The sequence below is a fragment of the Pleuronectes platessa genome, chromosome 8 (genome assembly GCF_947347685.1).
Source record: "Pleuronectes platessa chromosome 8, fPlePla1.1, whole genome shotgun sequence".
In the NCBI taxonomy this organism is placed as follows: domain Eukaryota; kingdom Metazoa; phylum Chordata; class Actinopteri; order Pleuronectiformes; family Pleuronectidae; genus Pleuronectes; species Pleuronectes platessa.
In genome coordinates this window covers 8533239-8547312 of record NC_070633.1, presented here as the reverse complement: position 1 = coordinate 8547312, position 14074 = coordinate 8533239, and the positions used below count along the sequence as shown (strand labels likewise).

The 14074-nt window shown below is 41.0% G+C and overlaps 1 protein-coding gene across 2 annotated transcripts; it reads right to left on the bottom strand.

Annotated features, from left to right (window-relative positions):
* LOC128445952 (beta-1,3-galactosyltransferase 2) lies at positions 1-13285 on the bottom strand. 2 transcript variants are annotated; one of them, XM_053428878.1, is made up of 5 exons: positions 13073-13285; positions 12713-12893; positions 9355-9517; positions 5565-5801; positions 1-5073 (listed from the first exon to the last, which is right to left on the bottom strand). In XM_053428878.1, exons 2-5 carry the CDS (start codon positions 12736-12738, stop codon positions 4474-4476), a joined length of 1026 nt encoding a protein of 341 aa, XP_053284853.1. In that variant the 5' UTR covers positions 12739-12893; positions 13073-13285; the 3' UTR covers positions 1-4473. The 2 variants fall into 2 exon arrangements, with proteins under 2 accessions (XP_053284853.1, XP_053284854.1); XM_053428879.1 differs by lacking the exon at positions 13073-13285 and adding an exon at positions 11500-11692 and having other exon boundaries at positions 12713-12981.
* Positions 13286-14074: the final 789 nt, after the last annotated feature.

Sequence of the window (14074 nt, the reverse complement as noted above, 5' to 3'; positions counted from 1 at the left end):
TCAGATTGATGGGTGGCTACCATCCCTTTTTATATTTTCTCCTTTTCTATCTTCTATTGATTGGATCTGTGTGGACCCTTCAGGCACATATTAATACTCTGCATACGAGACACATATATTGGCAACAAGTTACTGTCAGCATTTACACAGATGATACAGGAAATATGAGCATTAATTTGAAGTTGTGTTTCTGACGACCATGTATAGTAGACAATTCACTCACTACATTTACTGCTGATCTTCTGGTCTCCTCTTTAGCTTTAGCATGAACCCAGTTGGTACTGTTTAGCTTTTCACCATTGTAGCCGCCTACTGTGTCTGGGAAACAGAGTTTGAATGAATGTTTTGGCCATAAGAAAGTGAGTTAGAAGACGCTTTAGAGCTGAGTCAGTTGATGCAGTTTATACAGATTATTTAAATGACAATAAGTGAAACCTTCATGTTAAATATATTCTTTGAATAAATGATTACAAATTAATTATCACAGTTTTAAACAACAACTATTCCCATTCAACTATCTTAGAGATAATTCACAGAGAACAAACAATGATTACATATAATGTTTTATAAAATTACAGATAAGAATACAAAAGTTCATGGCAATACATCCAATAATTGAGACATTCTAGTCTGGACTAAAGCATTGGACAGAGTGACACTGTCATCCCTACACAACACCCAAGCAGATAAAAACAAGGACTGTGACTCCAACTAAGCAATGAAACCAATCGGATTCAGCAGCAGTATCTTCGCTGTTCCCAAAGTACGGAGCACAGGTGGGGGACTATCAGAGGTAACACCAAGCCCCTCATGGTCACACATCATGCTCCAAGATATTTACTTTGCCGTCACTGCAGGGAAAGTCCCTGACAATGGTTCCTTGCTTAATTGCAATTACACCTTAGCTTTGATTATTGGAACACACACAGTTGCCAGTTCAGTCACTTTTCTGAAAACAATGCAGTCTAATACAACAGTAGTGCAATACATCCTACTCTGATGAGATCGAAAATGTACATATACCTCTAACTGTTTTTATATATGAGGGAAAAGACTAAATGTTAGAGATATTCCTCTGTTACTTGCACTACTATCAGGATTATACTTTTAAATCCCCCAATTAAACATGAATTTGAATCTAGAGTTTTAGCAGTCTCAGTTTAATTTGGAATGTCTTCTATAGAGCTGTGTATCATGGCCGACATCATAAAAGTATCCGAAAGGAAATCACTCTACTTAATTAGGTTACAACATTTATTTTCAGAGAAATGCTGTAGAGTTCAGAAGTTCCCAACTTAATCACATTCCAGAACATGTTATCTGAGAGATAGTACTTCCCATCAATCAATAATACATGACTTCACTGTCAGATCTGTTTTTTTTCTCTTACTATTTTCAAGAATTTCCTAGTTGCAACATGAATAAACCAGCAGAGGAGTTCATTCTTACTCATGCATGAAACAACTTTATTTTGCTCAAAATTATATAAATATATATTTTTTCCCTTAGTATATCTGTTAACCTGCAGGGTTTATTAACTTTACTGTGCCAGCCACCAGGGGACAATCAAGATGCTTTTGCTTCAGTTTTTGAATGATGTTGATATGTTGTCCATCTTTTTAACAGTGGGCTATACTGGGCTGCATTTTAATGAATTACATAGAATTTAACTTATACAAGCTTTAACATCGGAAAAACAGTATGCTGCGCCTCATACATGGTTCTAGAGGTTTTACTTCACGGGTGTGTTTTGGTCATAGCATGTGATAAAAACCAACCAGATTGCCATCTCTCATTCCCTTTACTAATGTCCTTGCACCCTGGCAGATTGTAATTATAAGGGATGAGACAGGTAGTATAAGACAGCATGTCCCTGCAGATCAAACACTCACTCATAGACGGTTTGTGTACGCTTGTTGTGCACCCTCCTCTGTAGGTACATATTACTATCTCGATAATGCACCCTGAAAATACCTGAAGAATATTGTACCACTGACTCCAGACCAGGTGTTTGTTGGACAATTTCACAATAGTTTTCCATTTTCTCCAGATAGCAATGCGGCAACAGGTAGCTCAAATAGGTGAAATTGACAACTGCATCTGTCTGAGACATTTTGCACCGGGTATAAGATAGAGCCCATTGAGTCTGACTCCCCAGATGTAGACTGAGTATGAGCCTGTCACTGGGGGCCTCAATCACACAGCATTCTCTTCCCCTTCTGCATCTACCAGTTGGCAGAGAGTTAAGCCTGAAACATGCTTCTGCGACTGCGTCTGCGTCTTTTCACGCCGCTGTGGCGCAAGACTCGTTGTCATTCATGCTTCCCCAACCGTTGCGCGTCTTACAAAGCAATTCCGCGCCTGAACACAAGGCGGAGTAATGCTTTTTGTCGAAGACGACCTGAGAGATGCCTTCTTTCTTCTTCATCGATTGTTTATTTACATAGCTACTGCGGCTCCTTGTAGCCATTTTCAGGCGGACAAATACGCCAGTCAGTGACGGGTTATACAAGTGGACATACTTTCGGATCTCTTCTGCCAAACGCTCTTCTATTTGGTCCATATTCATTCTTCTAAATCTCCCGTTGTTTCTGCCTGTATTATGGGGCATGAAACCGGAAATGCAGCTCCAGAAGGGATGTAGGGCAGACCAATCACAGCCTTGCGGGCTGAGTGAGCTTGCGGAGCTTTGCCGTAAACTTTAGAAAAGGGGGTCGACACCCGTCAGCACGTAAGGAAGGATACATAAGCACGTAAGGGACCCGGAAGGGCTCTTGCGCTTACGGGCCCGTGAAAACGCAGAAGCATGTTTCAGGCTTTAAGGCTGAATTATAGTCCTGCGACTGCAACCGCGGAAGGCCACGCAGCTGCATCGACGGACTCGTTTTGGTTTATACTTCTCTAACGTGCTGCGCGTGTTGCAACGCAATTCACCGCCAGAACCATAGGCGGAGTAACGTTTTTTTTTCAAAGACAAAACACACAAAGAAGAGACGTCTTCTTCTTCGTCGACTGTTTATTTACATCACCACTCCGGCTCCTCATAGCCCATTTCTGGCGGACAAATCGGCCAGTCAGTGACGGGTTATGCAAGTGGTCATACTTTCGGATCTCTTCTGCCAAGTGCTCTTCTATTTGGTCCATATTCGTTCTTCTAAATCTTCCGTGATTTCCGCGTATTGTGGGGCATGAAACCGGAAACTAGACTCCGGACGGGATGTAGTAAGCAGACCAATCACAAGCCTTGCGGGCTGCGTGAGGCTCGCGTCGCTTTGTCGTTTAGTTAGAAAAATTGGCGGACACACGCAAGCCCGCAGAGGGGATGAAAGGGGCGTGTTGTGTGTCTTGCGTGCATGCGTGCGTGCGTGCAACCCGACTATAATTTGGCCTTTAGGGGAAACAACCTCAGAGCTGCAACAGCTGTGGAGATATTTATGTGAGTCTTGTCTTTTTTCAAGTGTGGTTTCTGTGGTTAACAGCACTTGTGCACTTGCCACATACTTTGTTATTTGAACCCCTGCAAATAAAACTTTTTATTTAATGCCATTATAGTTACATTTAAAATAGAAGAGAATTGTTACACTTGTTTTGAAGGGGCTTTAAATGCAGACAAGATCATAGTTTCACTGTGAGGTAGATTCTTGGCTCAATTCAGCTTAATTAAAAATGTACTCCATCATTAATATTACAATTACTCTTTCAATATCTTCAAAAACATGTGCGCAATCTTTACAAACCTATAAAATGTGAACAAATTTAGCTTAGCCTCAAGTCTGAGTCAGTCTTGGTATCAAAAAACGATGATCCAAACATCATCAAGGCTTTAACTTGAGACTGTAAACAGAGTAACTGTTAGGCTTTCTCACAGTAAGGACCCAATCGCAAACAAACACTTTTTCAAAATAGAAAGTCCAAGTCAATAACCGGCAAAACAGAATTCCAAAAAGGGAAAAACACAGAGAATCAAAAATCAGAGTCTAATAGTCTAATACCATACCAGGTAAACCAGGTAAACAGAGTTCGAAAAATGCAGAATGCTGGCGTAGCTTCGCACAGACAAACGCTAACAATCCGACAGGGGACGACAGAAAGACTGGACTTATATAGAAGGGGGACCAGAGACAAGACACAGGTGAACAAATCAGGCAAACAATCAGGGTGATGCTAGGGAACACCTGAGGGAGAAAAGGCCGGAAGCAGCAGAGGGCGGAGTCTCCGGACAATGACAGAACGCACATGGCCTGACAACCCAAACACGACAAGCACATGACGAAATAATTAAACAGGGGGAAACACATGGCATAACAAAGCACATGCAGGAGGCACAAGGGAAAATGTCTTAGATCGCAGGGATCTTAACAGTCTTGGTATCAAGAAACGATGATCAAAACATCATCAGGGCAGTAACTTGAGATTGTAGACAGAGTAACAGCGGCTCTATGCAACAGTGTGATGCGGGTGCAGCAGAAAGATTTAACAGCCATTTAGTACTTGAGTCTGATATATTTCCCAAACATCCTGAAGCTGGTCAGAGTCCTCTAGCATTGATGTAATGACAGAGCTCCAGTAACAGCTGCCGGCAAAAAAAGGTATTGATACCCTGAACAAGCCACTATGAGGAGGATCTGTTAGTGTGACCCCCAGATGTCTCATGCACAGTCCCACGTACACATCTTCAAGGTAAATAGCTTTAATCTGCAGCGAGGCTTCCAGTATCTTAATGGGTAAATCCATTGAGAACACATAGCCCAGTCCCAAGGCATACGGTGGGTATGTTGATTCGGGGAAGGCAGACACAGGCATGCACCATTTTGAGTCATGGTCTCGAAGAACAGCAGAGCCCCACGCCACGCGTCCAGTCATGAAGAGATGTCGGGGGGCCGTCATAAGCATAAAGACAAGGTTGTGAACATTTAGGAAAATGTCCGCGTCGATCTTCATGGCGTAGGAGGTGTCGGGGCAATGGGAGTTGAGCCATTCAAACATCACCATGGTTTTAATGGTGAGGTTTTTGTAGCTGTCCAAGAAGTCACTCTGGAGTATGTCATGATGTCGCCGGCTTTCCGCTAACAGCTAAAGAAAGAGAGATAGGAGACTTAGTTTCAAATAGTGATACAAATTATTTTTTTGTTAACAAGTGAGCAACCAGTTGTTCATTTAAACATCCAGATACAGAACTTAAAAGAATAGTTCACCTTAAAATGAATAATTCACTCATTATCTACTCATGTGGAACCGAAATCTTTTAAAAGCTAACATGGTTTACTTTAGAGTTGGTCTGAGGGGACGTCTCTGTAGTGCATTTTGTTTGACTGCAGCTGTAACCTGGCATCTCAAGCTTTCTCTGCTCTGATTACCCTGTGAGGGTTATGATAACAAAAGCAGCTGCTGTTGCTCTTTCCATTTTTTGTCGTCTGCGAACAGCACGAGCAGAAATGCATTTTGATTTCCCCCCAATTAACCTTTTCGGACCAATTTTTCTTCTCTTCAGTTATGAGTCTTGATTTTGATGGTCAAAATGGATTCTAAAAACAAATTCAGATTTCATTAACGAACGCACTCACTTGCTCCTCAAGGACCTCGGACCCTTCTCCCTCTGCGGACAGTCCCAGCAGGAAGTAGTAGCTGACCACGTGGCCCTGCACTGTGGTGTTTTTGCCCCATGTCTTACGGATGACATCACGGGCCCCTCTGTTATGGGGGGCTACTGGGATCATGAGAGCCAAGAATGGTCTTTCCTGACGACATCTGTGTGGCTCGTCCACTATGAAACGATATGGGTGTGGGTATGCCGGAAAGAACTGCGGAGGTTAAAGTGTATATGTAGGTTACAGAAGCATCTTGCAATTAAAGAAGATGAAACAGCCTGATAACAGGGAGAAAAGCTGGATTTATACACCATGAAAGGAAATATTAGGACTCTTGTAGGTACCATAGACTTGATATAAAGATGGACAACATGTCTCTATTTACTCCCACTATCTAGAAATGAAGCCAAAATATATGAGCGTTGTCATCTTGCACTGATGACTTCATTTGGAGCCAGAGCCAGAATCGACCAATCAGGAGTCAGTCTCAGCTGTCAATCTTTTTTGAAGACATGTTTTGGGACTTTCCGGTCCATGTCCCATTCATCAACAGGGAGGAGGCGGCCCCCAAGGTGGTGGTTGAGAGGCTCTGGCTGATACAGTGCCTTGCATAAGTATTCACCCCCTTTGGACTTTTCTACATTTTGTCATGGTATAACCACAGATTAAAATTTATTTCATCGTGAGTTTATGTAATGGACCAACACAAAATAGTGCATCATTTGGAAGTGGGGGGAAATATTACATGGATTTCACAATTATTTACAAATAAAAATCTGAAAAGTGTTGAGTGCATATGTATTCACCCCCTTTACTGTGAAACCCCTAACAAAGATCTGGTGCGACCAATTGCATTCACAAGTCACATTTGCAAGTCACATAATTAGTAAATAGGGTGCACCTGTCTGCAATTTAATCTCAGTATAAATACACCTGTTCTGTGACGGACTCAGAGTTTGTTGGAGATCATTACTGAACAAACAGCATCATGAAGACCAAGGAGCTCACCAAACAGGTCAGGGATAAAGTTGTGGAGAAATATGAAGCAGGGTTAGGTTATAAAAAAATATCTAGAGCTTTGAACATCTCTCTGAGCACCATAAAATCCATCATAAGAAAATGGAAAGAATATGGCACAACCGCAAACCTACCAAGAGGAGGCCGTCCACCCAAACTGAAGAGTCGGACAAGGAGAAAATTAATCAGAGAAGCAACCAGGAGGCCCATGGTTACTCTGGAGGAGTTGCAGAGATCCACAGCTGAGGTGGGAGAATCTGTCCACAGGACAACTATTAGTCGTCTACTCCACAAATCTGGCCTTTATGGAAGAGTGGCAAGAAGAAAGCCATTGTTGAAAGGGATCCATAAAAAATCCCGTTTGGAGTTTGCCAGAAGCCATGTGGGAGACACAGCAAACATGTGGAAGAAGGTGCTCTGGTCAGATGAGACCAAAATTGAACTTTTTGGCCTCAATGCAAAACGCTATGTGTGGCGAAAACCCAACACTGCCCATCACCCTGAGCACACCATCCCAACAGTGAAACATGGTGGTGGTAGCATCATGCTGTGGGGATGCTTCTCTTCAGCAGGTACAGGGAAACTGGTCAGAATAGAGGGAAAGATGGATGGAGCCAAATACAGGGAAATCCTTGAAGAAAATCTGATGCAGTCTGCAAAAGACTTGAGACTGGGGCGGAGGTTCATCTTCCAGCAGGACAATGACCCTAAACATACAGCCAGAGCTACAAAGGAATGGTTTGGATTAAAGAATGTTAATGTCTTAAAATGGCCCAGTCAAAGCCCAGACCTCAATCCAATAGAGAATCTATGGCAAGACTTGAAGATTGCGGTTCACAGATGGTCTCCATCCAATTTGACTGAGCTTCATCTTTTTTGCCAAGAAGAATGGACAAACCTTTCCATCTCTAGATGTGCAAAGCTGGTAGAGACATACCCCAAAAGACTTGCAGCTGTAATTGCAGCGAAAGGGGGTTCTACCAAGTATTAACACAGGGGGGTGAATACTTTTGCACCCAACAGATGTCAACTTTTTTGTTCTCATTATTGTTTGTGTCACAATAAAATTTATTTTGCACCTCCAAAGTACTATGCATGTTTTGTTGATCAAACGGGAAAAAGTTTATTTAAGTCTATTTGAATTCCAGTTAGTAACAGTACATAATGGGAAAAAGTCCAAGGGGGGTGAATACTTATGCAAGGCACTGTATATAGTTGCTTAGCAATGGTGGATCCATGCGTTATCAGGTTGCATCAGACTTTTTCTTAACTTTAACTTTGTCACACACAGTTACTGTGGAGTACACTCAGATTTTTTGAAACTGTATCTGTATCCAAGTAATTTGTTGTTTAAAGTAATTTGGAATGGAATTGTAGGTGTTAGTGGAAGAGGCAAACAAACATGTTGTTGAGCTACAGCAAAGAAATATTAATGAAACTCAAGGACGCAACATGAGGTCTCTCAATACAAGCAGTCCTACAGCGCCGGGGAATCGAGAGGGAAGAGAGCGCACACGAGGAGATGAACACACTGGGGTAGGTAACCTTTATTATCAAAAGAGCCATTTTGCCCCCTCTTATCACAAATAAAATTAACAAATTATAGTTTGTTGCATCTTTGAAATTATAGAATGACAATAAAGAAAACTGTTTACATGTTATTGTTACTTTTACCTGTTACAACATAGCAAAACACCAAACTCTTATGAAGAGGAGAAGAAAATACACTTGCAAGTGTCGGCCGACTTTGAAATAAATTAAACACATAACTATGCAGGAACATTTGAGTCCTCCCCATATTTGTGGAAAATGTATGAAATAAGAAGTACCCTATTTTGAAATAAATAAAAACATATAGCTGCAGCCTAATACCTTAAAAATATATATTTTATTTGGCAAAATATTAAAACAAAAAACGAGAGCAGGTCAGACTGGAGGCGAAAACAGAAACTTAAGCTCGGTAGAAACCAACTGCAGCTTCTTCTCTGATCAAGACGCTGAGGCGCTGATCTCTGAGCAGCTGAGACCAGAGAAACTCTGTGTTTTCACTGTTTCCATAGTTAAGAAGCAGTCAGTCACTGAGCGGCTGCTTCACGTGAACGAGCTCTGATCTCACTGTGTCTCTCTGAGCGAGTGAGCGGGGGTGGGCGGCGTAGTCCCCCGACCATTGCACCATCTGGGAGCACACACACACACACACACACACACACACACACACAGACACACACACTCGCCCGCTCCTAGTGCTTCATGATAATAATGAAAATAGTATAAACATGGCGCTTCAAGTTAGGGCTGGTAAGTTGTTTACACTTTGTATCTTATTCATTAAGATCCTGTATACGATAAGAAAAGTTGTCTGAAAAAGAAAGAGTGATTGTCTGTGGCCCTTGCAGGAGTTAGCGAGTGAATGATGGAAAAGTTCACTCGCAGTTGTCAGTCAGTGCACGTTCATGTGTTGTGTCATAGCTTTGATGAGAGGGCTGATAGGAGGGAGTCGCTGTATCTGTTGCCTTTTGTGTAGCTTGCTCTTGCTAGCTTTCACAAGGATTACCAACCCTAACATTAAAGCAGGAGTTCAATTCCAGCTCTGCTGCTGGTGACTCATCTCAAGTGCGTGGTTGTTCCTCTCACAAGATAAATAGGAAGAATAGCACCAATACATTATGTGTATATTTGTTTTGCCTTGGTCCCTTTCATAGCTCCCTTTAACTATGAAATGGAAGCACAGGCCAGTAAATATACTCACATCGTTGGCTGTCGTTAAACTGTTGCAAGATTCCGAGCTTCTCCTCAAAGGCCATAATACTTCCGTGGTTGAATAGTGGAATATGAACATTAATGTTACCATCATGAGGAACAGCATCAGCCAAAACCACCAGCTCTTAGTTCTCCTCCATGGCATCTTTTCACTGCCGAGACAAAAGTTAGAATGGTCATCTTTATTGCATCGCAGGATGGAGGGCAAGAACCAGGGAGCACTTTGCTAATAAGGCTTCCTCGTTGCAGTAATGTGGGTGTTCCTCATAAGCACTTATTTATTTGTGGCTGCAGGGAAGGAGTTTTCATTAAGAGCTGCATGCATCACAAACAATAAGCACCACACCCAGAGCTAATTGAGCTGCAAGCACTTAAACTATCAGATAAAGTTGTGACGCATGTGAGCCACAGAATTACTGGAACAGGCTGGTCTCGTCAAAATATCGTAGGAAATGCTACTCAAAGTAATGCACTAGAATTCGTATGAATTCCATGTAATCGTGAGTCAGGAGGCTGGGGACACGTGTCCTATGAGCTTGTCTCTCTTCTTGAAAACGAAAAAGGTTTCTCTAAATTGGTCCAAAGTGAGACATATGATTGTGTATAAAGCAAACATACATATTTTTAACATATCTGGGCATTAAATACCAGTTAAAACATATTTGACAGATTTGATCCGAGAGGGCCTATGTTTGGAGCAGGACGAAATGTAAACTTTGTCGTAGGACAAAAGCAAAGACATCATCGTAAAGGTCTTGACCTCACGAGTAACATTATGTCAGTGGAGAAATAGTGGATGGCTCCGGCTCCTCAGGGATGACCTTTGAACCTTGCACCTGAGTCAGTTTTGAAACTAAATATGCAACAGACATGGTATGAACTGTTTTGGAAAGGTCTTGAACTCCAATACCATAGCCCAATGCAAACCTATGGGGAGCGCCACTGAGTAGGGCTCGAAAAACTCAATTTGACCGTTTTATTAGTAAGAAAAACTAAATCTGAATAAACTGGGTTTTTTTCTGACACCAAAAAACTATAAAAAAGCATGCAAGGTTCCCGGTCGCAATCTCACATAATAGTGAAAACACATTAGAACTATAAAAGATAGGAACAACACGCACACACGTACGGGAACACCGATAAATTTGTAGTTCTTTGTATCGTTCTTCTGGGTGAGATTAGGGTTGTGAAAATAGGGTTTAGAAAACATATTAACGGTTTGTTTTTTAACCATGAATGAAAATATTGAAACTGAAACACACATATCTCGACATAGATATCATCAAAACGCATTTTGAGTAAGAAACATTGCTAAAATATGCGTTTTCCACCAAGAATACAGCAATCTCCGCCATCTTGCTTTATCAGAGCGCTGCAGAGGTCTGTGCAGGTGCACTTGTCGTTTGTATTGCTGTGTATTTCGTAGGATTCTCTACGAAAATTTGTACATAACTTTTCGTAAGATATCTTACGAACCGTTTCGTGAGACAGCCGTCATACTCTGAACCAATAGAAGGCCAGGTGTAGTGAAGGGGGAAATAAAACATGGCAGCTCCCGTTTTGTTTTTATAGAAGCTGTCATCAGTGTTCACCTAATGTGAAAGACTTGAGTTCCTTCATTTGCTCCACGTTCCCCTGTCTGCTGGTCTCTGCTCCATGAAGATTCGTTTTTTTCTTCAAGTACACTGATAAGAAGCTGATGAACTAATAAAGCTTTGGAGGAAAACCCGGTTTTATGGGATTCTCAAACATGTGACACTAACACACCAAAAAGAGCATGGGATAATTAAAGCTTTTTGAGCAGAGAAGAAAAGCTGAAGCTGGGGCGCAGGAAACAGGAAACAGCAGCACAAGCAGGATATCCTGAGTTGGGGCGCAACATGCAAAATCTGATAATCATCTCTGTTTATTCTGCTGTGACCACAATGTCTGTCTATGGCACAAATGTATTTACAACACTTTGCGAATCCGTTTCAAAGTAGCATTTCACCTTCCGAATCCAGTCATTTGTTCCAACAGGGTTTTAATTTTTATCGACAGATTGAAAGATGCGCATCCTCATACCATAGTAGAGTCCTGACATTTACAATAGCACATAACCAACTTGTTCTTGAAGAAAATGCAGGAGACAAACCTGCAAGTCCGTCGCCAGCAGTAGACACACAGAGCGTGTGAAGAACAGGAATCACACACAGTGAGTCCAGAGAGTTCAGGGATCGACAGTGAAAACTGCGAGATCGACCGTTAGATGTAGAGCCACACATTAAGTCGTCTGAGTGAAAGTGAAAGCAACTAGTTTTCACAGGAAATCCAGGTTCCCACGGTACCTGGAAACCATGGAATTTATTTTTTCATTTTCCAGGTTTGGAAAAATCATGGAAACTGAGCAAAAGTGAGCATTTACATGGAAATTGGAACAGTTGTCCTGGAAAATGTTATTGGATGATGTGTTAAATAGTAATAAAATGAAACTATTGAGCACAGAATTAAGATGAGTTTATAAAAACCCTTTACATGTGAACAGCTCTTACTGTACATAGAAATGGATGATCCCATGTTGTAGAGCATGCTCTTGGCATCCTATCTGGTATAATCGATGTTGGAATTTGATGCAGGCCACCTGGTGATATGGACTTTAAAAGTATAGTTTCGGATTGGTGGACTTCAGGAATAATAACCGAGAAACATTACTCGCGATCTCAATAGAAGGGTCAAATACATGCATTTCCAAGCCAACACGGGAGCCTTGACATCTACAGTGAAACTTCTTATGCAAGTTTATCCTCAAATGTAAGTAGCTGTGTTTCAACTGTGTGGTAAACCTGGGTTTATCAACGTTAGTTAGTAAGCAGTGCAATCTTGCTAACTAGCTAGCTGCAACTACATTTCAAATGTATTTCTACATATGAGTGACTTGTTGATGCATCAATATAACAAAACAGATCCAACTAAGGGAGACAACATTTGTCAATTTAGAGGCATATTTTGAGATTTTCTTTCTTATTTAAAAATTTGTTTGTTACACAGACGTAGTCACAAATAGTTAATCGAAAATGGATCTTCCTGGTTTTCACAGCAGAGAAAAGCAAATAGCACAACATTCATACCAGCACCATTTATATTTGCTCACCTCTTGACCACATGATTAAAAATTACAGCTCCACAGTCCGTAATCACTCACGTGCACATAAGATCAAGCCATTAGCTTGAATGTTTATGAGCATCTCCTGCATCACTGTGACTGATTCACTTCAACCAGGATCTATTAGTCTAAACACTTTCACATCACTGTATGGACCTTTCAAGTCACTGCATTTGAATAAACTGAAATAAAATATACAACTCACCTTCTGTGAACAGAAGTCTGCATCATGGTTCCAGAGTGCTGTCGAAGCTGACAGCCGCAGATGGAGACTCAGCGACATACAGCAGCGAATAATGAGGATGTTACAGACGGCCGTGTGACTGAACTGTGGTTTGTGGTGGAGTTTGTGATACATACATGCCCGATTCTCACAGAACACTATTCTGCCAAAGTACAGACGATCAGTTTGGATATGATGAAGGGGCAGGACAAGCTGCACAGTCACAGAGGGAGAGAGCCTGCAGATAACATTTAATTGGGAGCAAAGTCCACTGTGTGTTTACACAGACATAATTATATGCAATGTAAAAACATGCTGTTTAACATTTTTATACTAACTAACTGTATTGAAAAGAGACATGTCAATCCATGGAGACTAAGAGCAGGATCCAGCGGTTTTGAAAGATTGTTCTTTCTTGAGGAGATTTTCTCATTGCTGCGTTTTCCTCTGTCCCATAAAGAGTGATAAGACATTTTATGCAATCATGTGTGACACTGCAGTGAAGTTTGTTCTGAAAAGTTTCTCATGGTCGCTGATAAGGCTAAATGTGGTCACCTTGAACTTCTCTGGAAAAATGTGTGATGAGGAAATACATTACTTGAGAATCCACGGTTTCAGTTGCATCTGGTTATTTTGGTGAGTCACTAACGGTAAAGCCACATGTTATGAAACCATTCTTGAGAGAACAAAGTTTCCAAAGTTTGCTGTCTCCATGTATCAGGGGGTTCCTGTGTCATCTCCTCTTACAGAGACTAGTTTCAACATCTCTCTGTTAGCATGATTACTAAACAAACTGTTCAAACAATTTATTGATGGAGCGATTTTTCATTTTCTCCCCATAAGAAATCGAATCATCTATTCATATTATCAATTGTAAAAAAAACATTATTGGATTTTTTAATTTTACAATTAGTTATGAGTTAAATAATAACTTTGTTTCTATTTCTTACATCTGTAGTCCTTCACGTTTAGCGTCATGTTGGCAAATGTCACAAGGGACCTGACATGTGAAATAGGTGTTTTTGAACAGCTGTCTGAATCCACAATTTGTTCTGACCTTTACCAAGTGTTGAGAACTGCAGTGTTCAGGCTCTGTCTAATAAAGGGTACAAATGTTTCCATTTAATGTAAGACGAGCAAAAATTACATATCCTGAGAAATGGTATGAATATTGGATTTTTTTCTTCGGCAGATAAACATCATAAGCACAGAGATTAACCCTGTCATCTTTAGTTTTCTCAGTCAGTAGTATTTCTTAAGGCACCTGAAGTAGGGCAGCTTTTCCAGACAGTATCTGATATATTTATATTGTTAATAAAAAGACTTAATCATAATTAAGAAACA

Coding starts and splice junctions, on each gene's coding strand:
- LOC128445952 (XM_053428878.1), bottom strand. CDS start 12,738: ATGATGCAGACTTCTGTTCACAGAAG. Junction 9,518..12,712: donor CAGACTTCTGTTCACAGAAG/GTGAGTTGTATA, acceptor TTGTCTCGGCAG/TGAAAAGATGCCATGGAGGA. Junction 5,802..9,354: donor GTTTAACGACAGCCAACGAT/GTGAGTATATTT, acceptor TAACCTCCGCAG/TTCTTTCCGGCATACCCACA.